General features: G+C 40.6%; 1 protein-coding gene across 7 annotated transcripts in view; it reads right to left on the bottom strand.

Annotated features, from left to right (window-relative positions):
- The window catches only part of LOC122561552 (aminopeptidase O (putative)), a 399,666-nt gene that overhangs the window by 16,870 nt on the left and 358,797 nt on the right, over window positions 1-23,999 (bottom strand). For 3 of the 7 annotated variants that reach the window (XR_006315040.1, XM_043713375.1, XM_043713330.1), the window contains one exon: window positions 23,672-23,816. Coding sequence is in view for 6 of the 7 variants with exons in the window: in XM_043713375.1 (XP_043569310.1) it covers window positions 23,676-23,816 (141 nt within the window). In the remaining variant the exon portion in view is untranslated. Of the gene's footprint in view, window positions 1-8,024; window positions 11,973-14,250; window positions 14,611-19,759; window positions 19,798-23,671; window positions 23,817-23,999 lie in introns of those variants that run through there. The other 4 variants (XM_043713343.1, XM_043713335.1, XM_043713357.1 and 1 more) reach the window with 4 other exon arrangements.

Below are 23,999 nucleotides of genomic sequence, written 5' to 3'. Positions count from 1 at the left end.
TATTATAAAAAGGAGCAATTAAGTTTACTGAAACAAAATAATATCACTGATTCTATTTTTACATCTACATTGAAAATGTCTTTTGTGCAGCAGTATCCTTTAATTACACCATAAACTGTACAAAATAGGGCGCTATGCTCATCAAATGTATAGACTTGATTTTCAGATTTCCTGATAGTAATGTAATTTGGTAAAGGGCTTGTGTTTACAGCAGCTAGAAAAAAAATTGGCTTCTCTTTTTCTTTGAATCAAGAGCACTCTTGAATTTTAATTTAGGCCAGAAAGAATGGCAAAGTAGGGTTACTGTACATTAGGTAAAAAGAAAATATCATAGGACCAAAGAGAGCAGGTTAACTTGAGAAATCAGTTTTTAGAAAAATCAAGTTACTGAGTGGTTATGGTTCAAAGGTGGCTATTTGGCCCCACTGAAACTGTACTGACTCTCTGCAGAGCAATCCTGTTAGTTCTATTCGCTGCTTTATCCCGATGGTCCTGCAAAATTTATCTCCTATCTAATTTCCTGTTGGAATTGTCAATCACCCTTACGTGCACTACCATCATAGGCAACGGATTCCAGGTCACAATCATTCACTGCATAAAAACATCCCTACTCATATGTCCCTGATACTGCTTGTTCAAAACCTTTAATATATGTCTCGCAATCCTTGTACAATCAGTTAATGAGAATATCTTTTCTTTGTCTACCTGGTCTAAACTTGTCATAATTTTGTCCATTTCTATCAGAGCTCCTCTCAACCTCTTTGCTCCAAGGACAATCGTAACTTGCCCAACATAGCTTTATAGTTTAATTCCTCTGAAACATGGAACCATTCTGGTAAATATCCACTGCAACCTTTCTCGGACCCTCACAGTCTAAAATGCGTTAACCAGAATTTAACCTATACTCTACCTGTGGCCTAATCAGTGCTTTACAATTGTACAGCATACTTTCCTTTCTTTTATACTGCAACCTTTCTCGGACCCTCACAGTCTAAAATGCGTTAACCAGAATTTAACCTATACTCTACCTGTGGCCTAATCAGTGCTTTACAATTGTTTAGCATACTTTCCTTTCTTTTATACACAATACCTCAATTTATAAAGCCCAATATCCTATATTCTTTGCCAACTACTCTTGCAACATATTCTGCCATCTTCAAAGATCTGGATGTGAATGCTCAAGTCCTTCTGTTCCTGCACATTTTTTTAGAACTGCACCATTCAGTAACCATTGTCTATTATTTGTCAAAATACCTGCCCTCAACCTGTCACTTTTCTGCCATTTTGCTAGCCTGTGTCCTGTTACCATTTCCATAGCTGTAATAGCCTGCCTAAAGTGTGGTCCTCAGAACTGGATACAATACTCCAACAACTGGTATCAGCATTTGCAAATTATTCTGCATTCCAATATCCAAGTCATTTACACATTCTACAAATATATGATACTTTATTTTATGAAGAGAGATAATGTACAAGAACAAGAAAGCAACACTTTATGAATCACTCTCATCAGGTCTCAGTGAAGCATTGTATCCAATTCTGAGGACCACACTTCAGCCAGGTTGCTATGGCTATGGAGATGGTGCAAAAGATTTATCAAAATGATTTTAGCAGAAGAACTTCAGTTTATGTGGAGAGACTGGAGAGTTCGCATGCCTCTCATTAGAGACAAATAAAATAGATTTAAAGTAATTGGAAGAGAGGAAGTCAGGCGATTTAGTTTTACAACGCAGCGCTTCGTTTCATCTGGAGCACACATTGCCTGAAAACTTAGTGGAAGATTCAACAGTAACACATCTCCCATCTGGTGCTGTTGCCAATTACTTTACAAACAGGATTGGTCCTTCTGTCAGTGCAAATACTTTCTCCCTATACATTCTTCATCCTTCTGAACAGCTCTATTGAATCTCCCATTAATGAATGAATCTCTTCATTGCTGTAGAGAGAATAATTCCAGTATCTCTACTCTCTCTGCTGAACTGACTTTTACATGTTCTGTATTTTTTCTAAAAACAATGTTGAAAAAATACAAAGACTTTCAACTACAAGGAACTCAACCGTGACACGATAAATGCAATAACTTAGGAAACTGGGCAAATTTTATGTAATCAAACTGTGCATAAGCAAGCATCCATAGACATGTCCAATTAGAATTAAAAATTTCAGAGGAAAAGACTGTAAAATAGGATGGTGCAAGACCGGGGAGAACTTAAAGCTGCTGTACAGGACATTGGTTAGGCCACTATTGGAATACTGTGTGCAATTCTGGTCTCCCTGCTGTAGGAAGGATGTTGTGAAACTTGAAAGAGTTCAAAAATAAATGATAACAATGTTGCCAGGGTTGGAGGATTTGAGATATAGGGAGAGGCCGAATAGACTGGGCTATTTTCCTCAGAGTGTCAGAAGCTGAGGGGTGACCTTGTAGAGGTTTACAAATTCATGAGGGGCATGGATAAGATAAATAGATAAGGTCTTTTCCCTGGGGTAGGCGAGTCCAAAACTAGAGGACATAGATTTAAGGCAAGAGAGCAAAGATTTAAAACAGATCATTTAGAGGGACAAGTTTTTCAGGTAGAAGGTGGTGCATGTATGGAATGAGCTGCCACAGGAAGTGGTGGGAGCTGGTACAATTACAACATTTAAAAGGCATCTGGATATACAAATAAGAAGGGTTTAAAGGGATATGGGCCAAATGCCAGCAAATGGGACTAGATTTATTTGGAAAATCTGGATGGCATGGACAAGTTGGACCAAAAGGTTTGTTTCCATGCTGTGCAATTCTATGACTCTATGTGCATTAGAATTTTCAATTTAGTTACTGAGGGACAAGGAGCCATTCTTGGTCCGCAATGACAGCAAGGGCCTATGGGAAAAAGTGGTCTTGCAGGAAATGGGTAATGCATAGAGTAATGCAATTCATGAAGAATGGTAAGTGACTATGACGAGTGATAAGAAAGACATGTAACATGTACCAGTAGCTTAGAGCTAAGGCAAATGTGGAGGCAAGTAATACTAAGAAAGGCCAAAGAAACAGTTTTAGCAATGGATATGGAGTTCAAAGTTCAGCTCAGAGTAAAAAGAAACTGGCAACATTACAGATGGTTTTAACTTGGACTGAGTATGTGCATTGAATGAGGTTAAGTGGAACTGTGGTAGAGAAGGATGCCAGTGGCTTTGTTTTTCAGATGTTGAACACAGGAAGCTGTGATTCACCAAGACTTTCTGACATGCAAGCAGATGTCAAACTTAGAAATGCAAAACAATCTTAAAAGGCTAGGTATTTCTGAAATGTTGACTCAGATGTGTCTGTTCTAACTGGAAGAGCCCTCAAACCAAAAAAATCAATTATACGACGTGACATCAGTCCTCATTTGTTTATGAGGATGAATCTTATTAGCCTGAAAGAGACAGGCACATTTGAATTCAATATCAAGTTAGGTTACCTATCGTAAGCATCCTTGTGGAAAATCTACTTCAGTTATTAAGTTTTTTGCAATACAATTGTGCATCAATTCTTGAAATATTGTGATACTATTTTAATCTGATTGATTGGGAGCATCTTAAAAACCAGCCAGCTTTCTATAGATTATTGCTGGATGTCTTTTTGTTAATGGACAACATATTTGGATAAAATATTATTTCTCTGTCCTTATAGGATCAAAGTAGGTACACCAATTGTGATGAGTTGGTTCACTTACTTCTAAGGCCTCTGCAATTGTGTACTTTGGCTCATGGTTTCAAGATGCACAAGAACAGCCAAGGAAACTTGTGCCTGATGATTTTCTTTGCCAATTGTATAACTGAAATCAGAAACTTAACATGGTAGAAATATAAACCTGTGTCTACCTATTTGGGATTTTACATTGTATTAGAGACATTTATATAGTTTCCACTTAGGAATACTAAAGAAGACAAAATTACCTGGTTTGTGTTAGTCTGCTGGAGATAATGGTGCAGTTTTTCTCAATGTTACTACCAGCTCTCTAGGTTACTAATAGAGGCAAATAATTGTGCCGAGTTGGATGCAACATGTGTTGACAGCATAACATTATATGTTAAGGAAATTATCTTCACTCTCACACATGCAATTATCAAAGTGAAAAATTTTGTCATACATACGCAATTAAGTTGGTTTCCAATTCTCAGAATCACCAAAGACTGATAAACTGAAGCCATACAGCTTTGAGAAAGCAAGGCAAAAGGATCAAACTCCTAACCTCAAGTCAAAGGAATGCACTACAACTTATTTTGTGATGGAATTTCAAACGTTTGTTGTTAAGCTGCCTTTTGGGCTTCAGTTAGCTAGTTTGTGATGCAAAATGATGCCATCAGCATTGGTTCAATTTCTGCAGTGTCTGAGCTCACCAAGAAGGACTGGACTCACTTCTCAACCTCTCCCTTTGCCTAAGATTTGGTGACCCTCAGGTTAAACCACCACCAGCTTTCTCTCTCTGATGAGAGAGAGCAACCCTGTGATCCTCTGCAAGTATGGTGGCTTTACCTTGTACTTATTCATAGCAATTTAACATAATATTAAAAAGTTAATGAGACACAGTGAAAAGTATGCACTAACTGGAAAATTGCTTTAAAGGTACAAAACTTGGTGCAAATATGTTCATAAAATTTTAGGCTTTTGGACTGTCTTGAGATAAAATGAAGGGCAATCATGTCATCTGTTGAGGGCTGCCTGACAACAAGCCAGGATAATGTAGCTGTTAAAGATTAAATGTAGGTCTGTTTGTTTATTAAAAGATGATGTGAGCTGCACACTCTAAGAGAAAATGACAAGCAGCATCTGTGTTTACAATGGTTGGACTGGTCTCCAATATCCCAGGATGGTGGTCAGGGTTTTGAGTTGCAAGCAGTTTTGCTTTAAATTGTCCATTCATGTCCAAGGTAAATGAGTGTTGAGGTCACAAGCATAATTAATCAGCATTTCTACTGGGATACAAGGCCAATGTACTTTATATAGCTATTGAGATGGACTTTGAGAGGGAAAACATTTCTAAGATACCCTGCAACCTCTCACACACCAGCAGCCTGCCAGGTTGTAAGAAAGACAGCATCTAGAGGCTGAAAATGTCTGTGGTTCATCATATAGGTATACAGGTGGGATCTTGCATTGAACCTTTGATTCAATTTTTGATTGAAAAGACAAGATTTGTGAGGAAAATCCGTCAGGGGTTCACAATCACTTTGAAGAGGGTCTGGGAAAATTGAATGGCTACTTAAGAGTGAAGTCAGTTCTTTGTGTGTGTTAATAAACGGCAAACTTCTGCTCTGTAGTTAGAAGTATACATTTCCTTCAAAACATATTTCAACAACTGAGTTCTAAGGAAGGGTCACTCAATCCAAACCATTAACTCTGATTTCTCTTCACAAATGCTGCCAGACCTGCTGTGCTTTTCCAGCAATTTGTTTTGTTTTAGGCTGTTTTTAGTCTGTTTGTTGTAATTAAAGTGTTAAAACATGAGTTCCTGTCAGCAATCAACTGAAAGTTTGAACGTCATTTTAAGAGTTAATGGCCTCCAACTGTATTGTAAATTGGATATAGGACACATTCTGCTTCTGAAGAAAGGTTGATTATTACTGTCAGTTTGATTACTGATATACACTACACCTTTAGTGATGGTATAAAGCAATCTGTATCAACTTTACATAGGTAATATGACATAGCATTACAGCACAGCTTGGCACTTGTATAAAATTCTAACGGGATACAACAAGTTTGATGCAGGAAGGATGGTGGGTGAGTCCAGAGCCAGGGGTCATAGCTTATGTATAAGGGGCAAACCTTTTAGGACTGAGATAAGAAAAGATTTCTTCATTCAGAGTGGAGAGGCTGTGAAAGTTCACTACCACAGAAGGTGTTCAGGCCAAACCACTGAGTGTTTTCAAGGAGGTAGTAGGTATAGTTCTTGCGACTGAAGGGAGCAAGGGATATGGGGGGGAGAATGGGTACTGAGCTCAGTGATCAGCCACGATCATACTGAATGGCAAGGCAGGCTCAAAAGGTCAAATGGCCTATTCCTGTTGCTAACTTCTATGTTTCTATGAACATTGTCCAGGTATGGTTGCATTCGATGTGGACTGCTTCTATATTTGAAGATGGTGCTGAACATTGCACAATCAACAGTAAACATCCCCACTTCTGACCTTACAATGCACAGAAGGTCATTGATAAAGCAGCTTAAAGAAGCTGGGCCTAACAATACCTTGAGGAACTTAGGGCTCTTCTGGCACAGTGGAAGCATCCCTGCATGAGCCAGGACACCGAGGTACAGATGTGTGTCATAACATAACTGAACAGGTTTATTAATAACATCTACTCTGACACACCTGTACAGAGATGTTCTGGGGCTGAGACAACTATCACTACCTGCCATAGTGCCATGTCTGGCTATGACCAGCATTTAGTTTTCCGATTCCACTGACTTCAGTTTTGTTGGGGCTCATGATACCACACTCGATCAAATGCAGATGTAATACCAAAGGTATGGAGAGCAGGATCGAGGTAAATGGGAGTCCCCCTTCCCCAGAGCAAGGGCAGGAGAAGGGCCCATACCCCTGTGGCCCTCCAATCACTGGGAGGTAACAGCTAGTAGTGTCAGGAGGGAAACAGTCCCCCCCGCCATTACACATGCCACCCCTTACAATGTTCAACAGCTAAGAGATATAGCCAAGTATGTAGAGGATTATCAGCCTAGGGATGATCCAAGGGAGCTATTCCAAACCATGCACAAGGAGCAAACCATACACAGGTTAGATAATGAGGAGGAGAAAAAACTAATACTGATGTATCTCCATCTCACTACACATTCAGCCTTGCCCAAGTCACAAAATGCAGGAGGGAGAACATTAGATGAGCTAAAGGATGCTGTACTGAAGGCCATGGAAATTAATAATGGGGACCCAGTGGAAGCTCTGAATAAGTGAAGACAGACGCAGGGGGAGTGCCCAACTGCACTTGCCACAAAGCTGTGGTTAGTGTTCCAGACTGTATATGTCCCTGGGCTAAACCAACGAAATATGGCTACACCTTCTGACAATCGGTGAAATTGGATTATCCAATACAATCCCTCTGAGAAAAGATGAGGATAATTAGAAAGAAGAGATACCAGGATCAGGAAAAGATTAGTAATATAGTAATATATTCATAATATAGGACAGCAAGTGGCACGGGTGACTCTGAACACAATCAAAATATTGAGTCCACCAAAGAATATTACCAGATAGATTGTAGACAGAATAGCCCAGGACGTGGCACGCAACAATAAGGTGGCCTTTTGCTCTACATACACTAGCTGGCAACCATCTGTATGGTTAGTACAAATATACTGCAATTAGACTCCCATAGAGTACTGGACTTGGTGTTGGATGAATAACTGAAGACATGAGTGTAGGAGAAGACACCCTTGTGCTATCCCAAAAGCTTCACTTTTACCAACCAGGTCTTGAGTACCTGCAATGATAAGAAGGGTCAGTACTACATTGGTAGTTGGCTCCATGTACCCAGATGTGGGGACAATCTCACACACTCCCAAATTCAAGTTCATAATGTCATTAAGTACCTGGATATCACTGAACAACATCCCAATCCATACCATAGTTCCAGATGAACTGAAGACAGGAGTGGAATTGTCCCAGAGTCTCCAATAGGGAAACCACTGGGTTTGTCATGAGGAAATGACTAGAGAAGGTCTAAGTCAATGTAGATTGACTCTGATGAGAACTGCTCATTATCTATCCTGGAAGAAGTGAGGACTGCAGATGCTGGAGACCAGAGTTGAAAAATGTGGTGCTGGAAAAACACAGTAGGCCAGGCAGCATCCGAGGAGCAGGAGAATCAACGTTTCAGGCATTCCTGAAGAAGGGCTTATGCCCGAAACGTCGATTCTCCTGTTCCTCGGATGCTGCTTGGCCTGCTGTGTTTTTCCAGCACCACATTTTTCAACATTATCTATCCTGTCAGTGAATAACTCAACAACCAAACTTTTCTTAAGTATGCCTTAGTCAGAGACATCTACTATGTCACCATGGCAGCCTCAGGGATGGACATGGTGTGCTGTAAATAGGGGGAATATCAGCAATATTTTCTCTGACATAACCATTAGTCATTAAGTCCTGTCTAAGCTAGAACCTGATTAGGAACTGCACACAACTCTATCCATCCGCTCAAATTATACAGACAAGGATGTATGGTGGTTTATAGCTGCTGAAATGCCACCTATTCCACATTTCAGACGAGGTGAAGATCATTCTCAAGGCAAAGGAAGTTATCCACAATTGGGCTAATTACACGAAGGAGATCAAAAATCAAACAGAGGAGGTGGATAGAGACTTGCAGGCTCCAAATTTTTGGAGTAAAGTTGGGAATTGGGGATGGTAAACCCAGGTTCACTTGAGTATCAGGATTCTATCTCATGTTGTTATAATGCAATCTGTTATACTTGTTGTTGTAATAGTCTGATTGTGTTTGTTAAAACGGCATGATAAGAACTAGAGGAGACTGACAACAGGAATTGGTCTCAGATACCAAAAGATAGCTTGTATGGGAAAGGGTTTGTAATGGCTGTTTATTGTAGGGTAAGAATACCTTAGAAAAAGCCAGTTCATAGAATTCCTGCCTTTTTGCTCATTACCATTTACATTGATATTATGCTTATTTTGTAAGAGGTGGAAAGTGTATAAGAATGTACATGCCACAGAACAAAAGGTAAATGAGTAAGACATCATAAAATGATTAGTGACTTTGATAATAAGTACAACAATTTAAATGGCATCATTAAATAACACAAATGAGGCCATGCTTTGCTGAGAATAAATTACTGTAAGGAGTTAACACTCACCACTGCCTAGAAATGCCCTGGAGAATAGAGCTGACCTGGTTCTCCAGACAAATCCTTGGATTAAAAGGGGGGAGATGTTGGATAAGGGCAAAGATATGGGAATCAATATGAGAATTTACAGTGGACTGGAACAAGTTAGCTGCAAGACAGAAGACATTGCAGAAATCAGAACTATTGTAGAAAGGTTCTCTAAGGTAAATAGGTTACTGCACCCAAGTTTCAGCTGCACATAGGAAAAATGAACAAAATGACATTCCAGCTGCTATCAAGACCAATCAGGAGCTACATTATGGCCATAAAGGAGAAGGATTTGCAGAAACTAAAGGAATTTAACAATTGCTAGCTACATATGGTCAAACAATTTGGGTTTGGACAAATTCCAAATAAGGAAATTGGAATGCCAACTTAGCAGGTCGGAACTATATTAGCAGCAGCCCAGAAAAACCCCAATTTTAGCAGCAACTGAGATTTACAACTGCAAAGAAATACCTAATCAGCAGGTGTGTTGATGCCGCCAAGCGTTCTAGAGTGGCCAGCTGCCAACTCTCCTGGTAATAATGACCCAGGATTATAAAGTGAATTGGTTGAGAAACTTTAGTAGTTAAAGGCATTATTTATCATTTACCCAAGCATTTAATAAATTAATTAAGTTTTACAGAGCTTTAAGTGTCTCTGCTGTATCATCATCAATGCATACACTGTTGTCTCGCAGAGACAGGCAACAGTCACCCAGTTTGAATTTGGTCTCAATAATATAATGGGCGACTGCATTTAGGATACTAGAAGATTGTTACAAATACTTCAATCTTTTCTTTTGAACTGCTGTGCTTGGCTCTCCCATTATTAAGGATGAGGATATCTATGTAGTCTCCTCTTCCAGCGAGTTCTTTAATTGCCCACTACCATTCATAACTATATGTGACAAAATGCAGAGCTTAGACTTGATCCACTGGTTGTGGAATCACTGATCTCTGTTTATCACTTTGTGCTTATGTTATCTGGCGTGTAAGCAGTCCAGGGTTTATCCCTGGATTGATGATCATGAGACTGTAAGTTGCAATTGCAGATCGTGTTGAAATGCAATTCTGCTGCTAATGATGGCCTACAATGATTCATGGATGTCCAGTCATGAGTTGCTAGATCCATTAGAGGTCAGATTTTGAGAGTACTATGTGAAGATGGGACTTTGTCCCCACAAGGACTGTCCAGTGATCTCTCTCACTGACAGTGTTATGGTTAGATGCATCTGCTGCAGACAGATTGGTGAGGGTGATATCAGGAATATTTTTCCCATTTCTTGATTCCTTTACCACCTGCTATGGACTCAATCTGGACAGCCACTCTTGGTGAGGGACATTGAAGTCTCACAGCCAGAGCACATTCTGCACCCTTGCTATTCTTGGTACTTTGTCCAAGTAGTGCTCAATATGGAGGGGATCTAATCCATCAGCCAGGGCGGGTGGAATGTGGTCTTTTTTGAGACTTCCTTGTCTCAAAAGATACAACAGAGTGGACCAGTGCAGAAGATATTTAAGAGACAACCTTAAGAGTTTTTATGATAATCAGCAATGTTTTCATGGTTATCAATAGATTTTTAATTCCAGATTTTTAAAAGCTTAATTCGAATTCTGCATGCCTTGGCAGATTGAAACTCCCATGCCCAGAACATTTAAGAACAGCTTCTTCCCCAGTGTTATCAAACTTATCAATGGATCTCTCAAATATGAGAGGTGATCTTTCTCTGTAGCTTCTCTGCAGCTGTAACACTATACTCTACATCCTGCTCTATTATTCTGATGTACTTACGTAAGGTATGATTTGTCTGGTTATTCACACAAAACAATACTTTTCACTGTATTTTGGTACATGTGACAATAATACGTTAAATCAATTACTGGGTCTCTAGATAACGAGACCAGCAAAGATATGTCAATGCCATCTCCTGCCTCTAAATACATGGACCTGACTTTGCCATAAGTGGAAGGCTGAAAATAGCAATGCTCAACATTATGGCAGGTAAACTAGATAGAAGCTTCTCTCATTTACACATATATAGTTAACCACAGATATCTATAATTTGCTTTCAGAGAAACATTACTCTTCTAAAGGGTGCACTGCTGTAGTTCTCATTGATAGAACCAGCACTGGCATTGTGACCAGATTTTCCTCCATTTACGGTCCACTCTCTTTCCTCCATAAGAAATCCACAGCTTACAAACAATTAAATGTTACAACCCATCACTAGTTTAGTGAGACATTTAAATCTCAACTAACAGTAAGAAAAAATGGAAAGTGTGTGTGTCTGGAATAAATGATATAAACTTAAATCAATCTTTCCTGCTACCTCAACTTCTTTATTCTTAAAGTGATCTGAATTATGAGCAATAATTATGTAAAATGTTGAAGCTCATTCATGGATTGGAATGTTCCAACTATGGGTTTGACAGAATTTGTTAATATCACATTACTTTGATCTATAATTTAAACAAGAACTGTTCAATACATAAAGGGGATTCATAACGTTGAGGTAAAGTATAAGTGACGAGATTAAAAAAGCAACACATTTGACATAACATTTAACCTAACTTAGATCCAATATAAAACACAGTTTGCTGTATAATTACCTAAAAGAATGAAACTTTAGCTACACCGCTCAAAATTGATGAGCTTATATTAAGACGATTAAACAAACAATAAGATATGTATGTTTTACACATTACTGAACAATCCAGAATATTTGAGGTGTGATTTCATCTGCAGTCTGTTTTACTTTAATTAGTCCTGGTCGTAGATTAAATAGTGGTAACTGTCAATTTTGCATAACATATTACTAAAATTCATTAGAAACATTTAAATGTAGAGTTAGATATCTCAAACCTATGACTAAAAGATGTCGGCAACAATATCTAAATTTTAAATGTCTGCAGAGACAGTGATGTACATCAGCATGCAGAACATAAGCAAAGTCTTCAAACAGAACCCATAAGAGGAAAAAAATGAAGATCTTCTCACATTGATAGCTATTAAAGCTTGCAATAGAAAGAAGTTCACGCAGCAGAAATTGCTGGTAGGTTTCCAATGCTAAGACTCCTGCTCGGACATGATTTTCAGTTCTGGATAAGCCTGTTTGAGGATGTGACAAAGAATGATATTAGCCAGAAAGTAAGACCAGCTTTTTAAAATCAAAGGAAAAGGCTTATTTTTGGCACCTCGCCAGCAATAAATCAGTCACTACATCTGGGTAATTAGTAACAATTTCATGAAGGAGTCATGTCACATGATAGTTTACCTAAAAGCTACATTGAGGTTAATTGGAAAACCAATATTTTTCTCAATATTCTCAATCAAAAGGATAAAAAAATTAATGACAGAACTCAGCCAGTTTAAAATATGCAAATTGCTTAAATTTTACAGTCTTGAGTGTCTGTCTCAGCCTGTTCACCTGCCCAAACTGATAATTATTTGACTAAGTACAGGCGACATAGTGTGTTTTCACTTTCTGCTTTTATCTCTGGAATTTGGATCGATCCCACACTTTGCAAATGAACCTCTACTCTTAACGATGGACATCACACAACTGGAATTAGGGCAACATAATCATATGAGCAGCAGCAAAATTAACGGGGTTCTTTCAGAATTAAGGCACATTATTAGGGAAGAATAACTTATTTTCCAAACTATAAAATGTGATCTCAGGGACATTAAGATAGTGTTTCAAGTAGAATTAGAAGAATTGGAGGGGTGTAAATCACAACTTTTATTTGAACTGCTACTACAGTTGCTCTTCCATATTGGAATTAGCCACTGAGATTGAGTTTTAAGAATTCCCTTCATCACAATTAAATGAAATAACATGAAAGAGATTTTGGTCAGTAAAACAGGCTGTTAAATTTCCTCCATATGCCACAAAAATACAATTATAGAACTCTGTTAACATAATATAGGGCGAAGTCCTGACAATGGGACTGACTCAGATGTTATTATAAAGTCTCTGCCACTACTTTAATTTTCCAGTCACTTGTCATAAATGGTTTTAGACAGCTTCTGTCAAAAGTACAACATAATAACTGCCTGAATGAGTTTTGAAGGAATCAGGTGGAATCGTATAGAGGCCAGACTGTCATGGGCTATGGCAAGAATTTTGGCAGAATTATGCAGTAAGTCTGGTGGGACCAATTTCAACGTTGAGAGTCACTCGCAATATCTTTTAGGCAAGTAGTGGCATTGAGACAAAATTCCCACTATGGAACAGTGAGTTGTATATGAAGCTGGATCAACGCTCTTTAAAGACCTCATTAATTCTCTACCTAATGCAGTCCCTACCTAACATTCTCAAAAGTAGAACATCCTCAACATCAGAAGGGGTAGCTGGCGGTTTCAAGTTGCTGCTTGCTCCAAAGGAGCTCTCTATTGCACACTGGACACTAAAATCTCAGGGCACACTCCAAAGGCACTGGCCACACAGACTCCATATCCATAGCTTTGAGAAGCCTCAAGGCACATCGCTAATCCACTTACAGGAGGTTTCTGTAATTCAATGTAGCACCTCGGGTTGAAACTGCAACTGTCAATTTAATTCGGCAGCAAGGGACAGGGTAAGTTCAGGGGCATACACTCTGCTCATGACCTGGACCAGTCTGCACTGCTGGCCTGTGCACTTGTTGTTAAACTGCACACTCATCTAAGTCAATCTGAATGCTCACAGCGTTAACTTTTTTGGGCTTTGCCCCTCAGATATACAGAGGAACCTCAATTATCCAAAAATCAGATTATCTAATGGAGAGCTTGAGGTCCCAATAGAAAAATGAATCAAAGACGTGTTTCCCACAGTCATTACGTCTTTTTTTTGTTTACAGTGATTAAACAGGCACCGTCTCCAAATGACTGACCTCCCGCCCTCTCTCTCTCTCCTGACACTTTCCCTGGAGTTCTACACAGGCATGTACCCTAAATCCCCTTCCTCAGATAATCTCTCCAACACTGTCCTGTACAGGGCAAATGTGGAACCTGTCAAAAAGTTGCAGTAAAAAGTTGTGTGTGTGGCTCTGTGTGCGCGCGTGCTATTTGGAGACTTACTCCACAAAGGCAGCTACAGCAGCAGCAGCAGCAACAGTCTTGTTGTTGGTGTCCAGTCCGACTGCCCCAGAGAGGGGGCAGGGACGGGGATGGGGACAGGGGATGTGTGAGTGTAGGATGGGGTTTGGGGGCGGGTCTTGTGGACAGGGTTGGGGCGGGTCTTGTGGACAGGGTTGGGGCGGGGGGGGGGGGCGATGTTGGACGGGATTGGGGGCAGGGTTGGCCGTGGGCGGTGTCAGGAGCGAGGCCTTGCACGCTGTGCTGCTGCTGCTAGTCTCCTGAACAGGGAGCAGACTTTAAAAACTCCAAGCCTCAGAGGAAAGGCATTTAATCGATTATCCAAACAAAATAGAGCGAATGAAATCTCGTTCAGATAATCGAGGTTCCCCTGTATTAGGCTTACAGAACTGCTGTATTGCCTTGCTGTTTACTACAGACACAAAGCCAGGAAGTCTGTCATGGTTGCCAACAGTCCTCAGTCAAGAGGGAGAGCTCTTGATCGGGGGCTCACTGCACAGTAAGTTACAATTAGCCTCCAATACCAGTCCAGAGGCTTGGACAACGTCAATCAGTTGCTTGGATGGTCAGAATCAGTATCTTCTCCTCATAAGAGGTGAACAGCTGTATGCGAGGCAGGCCAAAACCTACCTTGACTTTTTCCACACTATTGTGGGCTGTTTTCTTTCTGGAATGAGAGAGAGGAAGACGTGAAGCGATACAAAAGTGGGTAACACAGTTGTTTTTGGTACAGATGGGTATCTGTCCCAGATGAGTGAGTAGGCAGCGCAGAGGCAAGCAGGGTTAGTGAACTGAAAGGGTTGGGTTGGGCTACAGCAAACAAAGGAAGATGTTGCAGACAACAGTAACAGTGATAGAGCACAGCCTTGGTAGAAGGTGGGTAACAGTAGCAGAGTTATCAGTGAGAAGATGGTGGCACTTAAAACTGGCAAAGCAGAAAAAGGCACTGGCTTTATTTCTACAGCGCTGTGTATTCCTCTAGATGGCTAAGACTACACTGACCCAGGTGACAAACTCAGACTACGTCACTATGGGCTGGTGCCTTGGCCTCCACTGGCAGTCTTGAGAGGTGAGGGTGTTCAGTCCACGCAATCGTCTTCCACAGATGGTGTGGGCATAAGGGATGCTGATCAATTCTGGAATATCCGAGCAGTGACAAGTTGATAAAGAAATGGAATTTGATAAAGTAGCGCTAAAATCAGGACAGTGTGGAGCTGGAAAAGCACAGCCAGTCAGGCAGCATTCGAGGAGCAGGAGGATCAACTTTTCGAGCACAAGCCCTTCAATTCCTGATGAAGGGCTTTTCCAGCACCACACTTAGTGACTCTGATCTCCAGCATCTGTCTCTTGATTAAATTTTAAAATATAAGCCATAAGTATGAAGTTAGCCTGGAGCAGTGTTTTGTAGAGCAATAAGATGGTGCTATTTTCTGGGTCTGTAGATTTGAAGGAGCAAAATGGCATTTAGTAGAGTGATATGCTCTTCTTGTCGGATGTGGGAGTTTCAGGAGAGTTTAAGAGTTACTGAGGACTTTATCTGCAATAAAGGTCGTTGGTTGCCAATCCTGTCAGATCGGATGGATTGGTTGGAGCGAAAGTTAGAGGCAACGAGGAATTTACAACCGCTAGGGGCAGTTATAGGAAGGGAGAAAAGGCTCAGATTCAGTCAGGTAGATGTGTTAGCTTCAAGAAAGGTAGGAGAGGTAGGCAGGTAGTACAGGAGTCTTCTGCGGCTATCCCAATTTCAAATAAGTATGTGGTTTTGCAAAATATAGGGGGTGATGGCCTTTCAGGGGAATCTCGCATGAACAGTATCAAGACTGGCTCTAACGTAATGAAGGGTACATTGGGTTCCAACTGTTTTAGGGGACTCTCTAGTTAGGGGCACAGACAGATGTTTCTGCGGCCAGCAGTGAAAGATCAGAATGATGTGCTGCCTCCCTGGTGCCAGAATCAAAGATATCTCAGAGAGGGTGCAGAATGTTCTCAAAGGGGAGAGGAACCAGCAGGAGGTCATTGTACATGGTGGTACCAACGACATAGGAAGGGAAAAGGATGAGATTCTGAAGGGAGAATGTAGAAAGGTAGGCAGAAATTTAAAAAGGAGGTCCTCGAGGGTAGTAATATCTGGATTACTCCCACTTTCTGCTACGAGGGTAGGATTAGGAGGACAGAGCAGATGAATGCGTGATTGAAGAGCTGATGTATGGGAGAAGGATTCACATTTTTGGATTATTGGAATCTCTTCTGGGATAGAAGTGACCTGTCCAAGAAGGATGGATTGCACCTGAATTGGAAGGGGACTAATATACTCGCAGGGAGATTTACTAGAGCTGCTTGGGAGGATTTAAACTAATAAGGTCGGGGGCGGGGACCCAGTGAGATAGTGAGGAAAGAGATCAGTCTAAGACTGGTACAATTGAGAACAGAAGCGAGTCAAACAGTCAGGGCAGGCAGGGACAGAGCAGAGAACAAGGTAGGACTGACGAATTGAACTGCATTTATTTCAATGCAAAAGGCCTAACAGGGAAGGCAGAGGAACTCAGGCCATGGTTTGGAACGTGGGACTGGGATATCATAGCAATTACAGAAACATGACGCAGGGATGATCAGAATTGGTGGTTTAATGTTCCAGGATACAAATGCCAAAGGAAGGATAGAAAGGGCTGCAAGAGAGGAGGGGGAGTGGCATTTTTGATAAGGGATAGCATTACAGCTGTGCTGAGGGAGGATATTCCTGGAAATACATCCAGGGAAGTTATTTGGGTGGAACTGAGAAATAATAAAGGGATGATCACCTTATTGGGATTGTATTATAGGCCCCCCAATAGTCAGCTGGAAGTTGAGAAAGAAATTTGTAAGGAGATTTCAGTTATCTGTAAGAATAATAGGGTGGTTATGGTAGGGGATTTTAACTTTCCAAACATCGATTGTTTAGGGTGAAAGGAAAGGCTGGTAGGTACAGGGAATGCTGGGTGACTAAAGAAATTGAGGGTTTGGTTTAAAAAAAAAGGAAGCATATGTCAGATATAGACAAGATCGAGTGAATCCTTAGAAAAGTATAAAGGCAGTAGGAGCTTACTTAAGAGGAAAATCAGGAGGGCAAAAAGGGGACTTGAGATAGCTTTGGCAAATAAAGCTAAGGAGAATCCAAAGGGTTTTTACAGATACATTAAGGACAGAACGGTAACTAGGGAGTGAATATGGCCCCTCAAAGAGCAGCAAGGCGGCCTTTGTGTGGAGTTGCAGGAGATACTAAATGAGTACTTTGCATCAGTGTTTACTGTGGAGAGAACATGAAAGCTATAGATTGTGGGGAAATTGATGGTGACATCTTGATTCCACATTACAGAGAGGAGGAAGTGCTGGATGTCTTGAAATGCATAAAAGTGGATAAATCCCCAGGACATGATCAGGTGTCCCTTAGAACTCTGTGGGAAGGCAGCGAAGTGATTGCTGGGCCACTTGCTGAGATACTTGTATCATCGATAGTCACAGGTGAGGTGCCAGAAGACTGGAGGTCGGCTAACATGGTGTCACTGTTTCAGAAAGGTGGGAAGGACTAGCCAGAGAACTATAGACCAGTGAGCCTGACGTCAGTGGTGGGCAAATTGTTGGAGGGAATCCTGAGGGACTGGATTTACATGTATTTAGAAAAGCAAGGACTGATTAAGCATAGTCAATGCGGCTTTGTGCCTGGGAAATCATGCCTCACAAACTTGACTATGTTTTTTTGAAAAAAATAACAAAGTGGTTTGATGAGGGCAGAGCGGTGGACGTGATCTATATGGATTTCTATAAGGTGGTTCAACAAGGTTCCCCATGGGAGACTGGTTAGCAAGGTTAGATCTCATGGAATACAGGGAGAAACAACCATTTGGATACAGAACTGGCTCGAAGGTAGAAGAAAGAGGGTGGTGGTGGAGGGTTGTTTTTCAGACTGGAGGCCTGTTACCAGTGGTGTGCTACAAGGATCGGTGCTGGGTCCACTGCTTTTTGTCATTTATATAAATGATTTGGATGTGAACATAGAAGATATAGTTAGTAAGTTTGCAGATGACACCAAACTTGGAGGTGTAGTGGACAGCGAAGAAGGTTACCTCCGATTACAACAGGATCTTGATCAGATGGGCCAATGGGCTGAGAAGTGGCAGATGGAGTTTAATTTAGATAAATGCAAGGTGCCGTGTTTTGGGAAAGCAAACCTTGGCAGAACTCATACGCTTAATGATAAGGTCCTTGGGAGTGTTGCTGAACAGAGAGACCTGGGAGTGCGGGTTCATAACTCTTGGAAGTGGAGTCGCAGGTAGATAGGATAGTGAAGAAGGTGTTTGTTATGCTTTCCTTTATTGGTCAGAGCATTGTGTATAGGAATTGGAAGGTCTTGTTGCGGCTGTACAGAATGTTGGTTAGGCCACTTTTGGAATATTGCATGCAATTCTGGTCTCCTTCCTTTCGGAAGGATGTTGTGAAACTTGAAAGGGTTCAGGAAATATTTACAAGGATGTTGCTAGGGTTGGAGGACTTGAGCTATAGGGAGAGGCTGAATAGGCTGGGGCTGTTTTCCGAGGAGAGTCGAAGCTGAGGGGTGAACACTTAGAGGTTTATAATGTCATGAAGGACATGGATAGGGTAAATAGACAAAGTCTTTTCCCTGGGGTGGGGGAGTCCAGAACTAGAGGGCATAGGTTTAGGATGAGAGGGAAAAGACATAAAAGGGACCTAAGGGCCAACATTTTCATCTAGAGGGTGTATGGAATGAGCTGCCAGATGAAATGGTGGAGACTGGTACAATTGCAACATTCAAAAGGCATCTGGATAGGCCAATGAATAGGAAGTGTTTAGAGGGATATGGGCCAAGTGCTAGCAAATAGGACTAGATTAGGTGGGGACATCTGGTTGGCATGGACGAGTTGGACCGGAGGGTCTGTTACTGTGCTGTACATCTGTGTCTCCATGACTCTGTCTACATTCCTCATTTTCTCCTAAAATCAGGAAAGTCACCTATGGGCAGGGTAGATGAGGTGGATTTGATAAGATACAGTGGGACCTTGCATTCAGCCTCACAGTGAGTGAGAAATCTTTCAAAAAATTTGACAAAATTGACACTTGGCTAAAAAGATGCAAAATTGTGCATTTCAGTGAAACAGAAAAGGTTCCCAAGATTCATGTTCATGGCAGTCTTTCTTCCCTAATTCTCACCTTATTGCAGTTGCTATGCCTTTAAATCTTCCCTCTATGTTAACGATGGCTCAGGTTCCAGCTCGTTCTCTCCTGATCCACAAGGTTCTAGTTTAGGACCCACTTCTAGGCCTCAGCATAATAATCTGCACTGTGTTATAAATGAGATTTTAAACCATGGCTGCATCTGCTTGCTTGGGTTTTATATAAAAGATCCTGTGGCACTATTACAGAGTCGAGCAAGGAAGTTAGCCCTGATATTCCAGTCACCATTTATCCCTCAACCGACACTGCCAAAACAGAATATCTGGTCATTATCACATTGTTGCACTTTTGCAATTTGATGCCACGTTTCCTATTTCCATTTTAATGTCTGGTCATGAAAGACACTATATTGATATACTTTTTTTCTTTCTGAATGATATTTCTGTTTTTGAATTGCTACCAAGTAAGTCTAGTTACAGCATGTTCATTTCCCTCTGAACCAGCAGAATGTAAGTGCATAACGCAATCGGATATAATCAGTGCAGGACTGAGGAAGATGTGCATTGTGACATCGCATCACACATCAAATTCACATGCTCTTCTTTCTACCCAGGCAAAGTCTCCTGCCAACATCTCTCTTCTAAAATCACCTTCTTCTTTTAGCTTCTCATATTTTACTTCAGGTTACCTTTAAAATGATAAAAGGATGTAATAGATTAGATACAGGCAACATATTGCCCTGTTTGGAGAATCCTGAATAAGTGGCACAATCTTAAAGTTGTAGCTAATATAATTATAATTAAGAAAATATATTTGGAAACAGGGATAATGGAACAGTTGTGGAAATTTATAATTCTCTCTCCTGATAAGTCTCTCTCCTGAAACTCTCAGGTTTTCTTTTAGGTAAGAATATTGAGTTTAGCAATGATCTCTATACGAATGGTGAAGCAGGCTCCAGAGGTTGTTAAACCTTCTTACTGATACCATTTACTGCACCAACGTCTCTAAACAGAAGCTTCAGATCAGTTTACAGCACTATTTTAATGAAAACAAACAGATGCATTTAAACGAGGATATTCTCTTCGAACTTTTATATTTGATTTTTCAAACTTAATTGTCCATTTTTTCCATTTGTTTTACATTTAGACATCTCCAGCCAAGCTTTGTAATCTTAATAGTAAATAATCTCCATCTTACAATTTGATAAATCTTCTGCAAACGTAAGCACCCTGTTTACCTGATGCAGAAATATCAGTGTAAATACATCATAAGCTCCTATTTCTAAATTTATCTGCAAAAGATAAACACATCCAATCGCTCCCAAATCAAAGAAATGCACACTAAGCATTCAAAAATTAATTCTGCTATGGGAGGAGTTTCATGAGTTATAACTTACTAACCAAAGCAATGAAGCAGTAAACTATTACTAACCCAATTATTTACACAAAACCACGGTAAGAGGTTACAATGTCAGTGAAGCTTGTAGAAAGTTAACTTGTCAGACAGTAACCCACTGGCATTTTGAAAAGAAAATACACACAAGACAAAAAAAATTCTGTCACTTCATTCACTGGAAGTGAAAAAAATTATTTGTACAGTTGATCACATAAAAACACATATTTAAAACTCACTACAGACTCGGGAAATGGCCCACATATTAAGAGGTGTCATGTATTGGGTTATCAGTGTGGAACAGCATGGAATGAAGGTTTGAACTCAACATCAGGAACTTATATGCATCTAATGAGCATCGAGTCAAGTTTCTCTCTAGGCGATGATGAGCTGCCAATTAAAGGGCATTTTAAGTGGCATTACAGTTTATTCATTACAGTACAGAAGTACTGGGGGTGAGAGGTGGGAGTTGGAATCTCATATAAATTTATAAAATTCCAACATGTCTTAACTGAAAGGGTAAATGCAGTAAAGATGATCGCGATGACCAGGAAGTCCAGAACCGCATCACAGTCTAAGGATTTGCAGTTGTATACTTACGACTGAGATGAGAAGAAATTTCTTAATGCAGAGAATGGGGAGTCTTTCAAATTTTCTGCCACAGGAAGCAACCGAGGTCAAAACATTTAATGTTTTCAAGGATAAGTTAGATAAGGTTCTTGGGGATAAAGCGATCAAAGAGTTGATGAAAAAAGTTTTGTATGAATGCACTCATGAGACATAGGCATCGTGTACTGGCCAGCATTTGTTACCCACCCTTATTTCCCTTCAGAAGGTGGTGGTGAGCTGCCTTCTTGAACTGTTGCAGTTCATGTGCTATGGGTTGAACCACACTGTCCATAGGGAGGGAATTCAAAGACTGTGACCCAATGACAGCGCAGGAATGGTGATATTTTTCAAAGTCAGGATGCTGTGTGGCTTGGAGGGCAAGTCGCAGTGGCAATGTTCCCATATATCAACTGCCCTTGTCCTTCCAGGTGAAAGTGGTCATGGCTTTGGAAGGTACAGTCCAAGGATCTTGGGTGAACCAGCTTTGTCCCTCAGCTTCTGACCTCATTACAGTCTGGTTCAAACATGGGCAAAACAGCTGAATTTCAGAGATGAGGCAAGGTGAGAATGACTGCCCTTAACATCAAGGCCACATTTGACCAAATAGGGATTCAAACAGTCCTAGCAAATCTGCAGTCGTACCTGGCACAAAGGAAGATAGTTGTGGTTATTGGTTAATCATCTCAGCTCCAGCTCATCATGGCAGAAGTTTCTGAGGCCTTAATATCTTCACAACTGCTCATATACTGAAGCACTCCAAGGCCAAATACAGCAAGACCTGGAGAACAGCAAGTAACACTGGCAGAATCCAAGTGCCAGGTATTAACCATCTTCGACAAGAGTGAATGGCACTCTTGTGGGTGGCACGGTGGCACAGTGGTTAGCACTGTTGCCTCACAGCGCCAGAGACCTGGGTTCAATTCCCGCCTCAGGCGACTGACTGTGTGGAGTTTGCACGTTCTCCCCGTGTCTGCGTGGGTTTCCTCCGGGTGCTCCGGTTTCCTCCCACAGTCCAAAGATGTGCAGGGTCAGGTGAATTGGCCATGCCAAATTGCCCGTAGTGTTAGGTAAGGGGTAAGTGTAGGGGTATGGGTGGGTTGCGCTTCGGCGGGTCGGTGTGGACTTGTTGGGCCGAAAGGCCTGTTTCCACATTGTAATGTAATCTAATCTAATCTTGAATTTAACTATTGGCCCTTGACATTACCATTACTGTATCCCACATCATCAACATTCTGAGAGTTACCTTTGATCAGAAACTGAATTGGACAAGCTTACAAGGGCTAGGAATCCTTCAGCAAGTAGTTTATACCCTGACTGCTCAAATCCTGTCCCCAATTTACAAAGCGCAGGTCACGAATGTAATAAAATATTTTCTGTTTGTCTAAATGAATGCAGTTTCAACAACACACAATAAGCGTGACCAAAAAAGTCATGTCGCAACTATATAAGACATATGGAGTACTGTGCGCAGTTCTGGTGCGCACTATAAGAATGATGTGGAGGTTTGGGACAGGGTGGAGAAGAGATATACAAAGATGTTGCCTGGATTGGGGTATATTAGCTATACAGGTAGGTAATTGTTTTTGCGAGAACATCAGGGGCTGAGGGAGGCAATCTGATAAAACTATAAAAATGAGAGGCATGGAGGGGGTGAATGATCAAAGTCTCTTTCCCAGGGTGAAAATGTTGTATACCAGGGAGAATAGGTTTAAGGTGAGAGTGGGCAAGTTTAAAGGAGATGCGCAAGGGAAGTATTTTTTTTCCACAGAGGACAATAGGTGCCTGGAACGAACTGCCAGATGATACAAGCAGAAACAACAGCAACATTTAAGAAGCATTTAGACAGACACATGAACAGGCAGAAAAGAGGGGGATACAGACCACATACCGGGCAAATGGGACTGTTTAGAATAGCATCATGGTCAGCACAAATACAGTGAGCTGACTGTTCCTGTGCTAAATGCTCTATAGCCTAATTATTCTGAAATTATTTCAAAAACAAAGGCAAAATTTGATGCAAGTGTGAGCTTGAATTTGAGTCATTATCAAAGGACAGCTGGAATACTCTAAGTGTGATGCGCAAAAAACATTTAAGCCAGTTATTTCTCTCCAATTATTAATTTAACAGGAAACATTAGTTATTTAAGTTTTGATTAATGTTCATTAGCAAAGAAAATATTAGAACTCAAGTCATTATTTTAGCCCTGCAGAAGTTCTTTGGCACCCCAAACTCCTAGTTTTGGGTTCTGTTAAAGGTGACATCATTAACTGACATGGCATAGTTTAACTAAGGAATAAACAGGAATTTAAAGTGCAGTTCGCTCATTCTCAATCTATTACATATTCATATTAATATGTAGACAATCATTCTATTGTAATTTAGGTAAAAAAAAAACATTGAAATGACAAGTGCTACTACTTTAAGTTTAGAATGGGAGTAAAGTGACAAATTGTATAGTCCTAAATCTTTATAACAGTACAACTGTTAGATTTCCTTTTCATTCAAATCTTTCACCCAAGATATGCTTGAATACCCATGAAGAATTACTTCTCGTTCTCACTTGGTCAGAGTATCATTTCAGCAATCACTTTCTGTAAGGATGGGTCCATCTCTTCTTGAAGCTTGGTGAAGCACCTGTGAACCAGATGTTGCTGTTTGGCATCTTCATTAACCATCAACTCCCCATAGAGATACACGCCCATCGCCTAAGAGAAAACGCACACTGTTTTACAAAATTAAACTCAGCACTAAAATGTATGTTTTGCAAAAGTTAAATAGCAAGGTCTGGCTCTGTTAAAAAAAGAATTCTCTCCTCGGTTTGCAATCTGATCACACTGTTTCTCTTCAAATTAACAGAAGTTAATGGTGCTGTATAATTGCTGATTTAG

The sequence above is a fragment of the Chiloscyllium plagiosum genome, chromosome 2, assembly GCF_004010195.1.
Source record: "Chiloscyllium plagiosum isolate BGI_BamShark_2017 chromosome 2, ASM401019v2, whole genome shotgun sequence".
Taxonomy (NCBI): domain Eukaryota; kingdom Metazoa; phylum Chordata; class Chondrichthyes; order Orectolobiformes; family Hemiscylliidae; genus Chiloscyllium; species Chiloscyllium plagiosum.
Note: the sequence above shows the minus strand (reverse complement) of the source record. Positions and strands in the feature narration are given on the sequence as shown.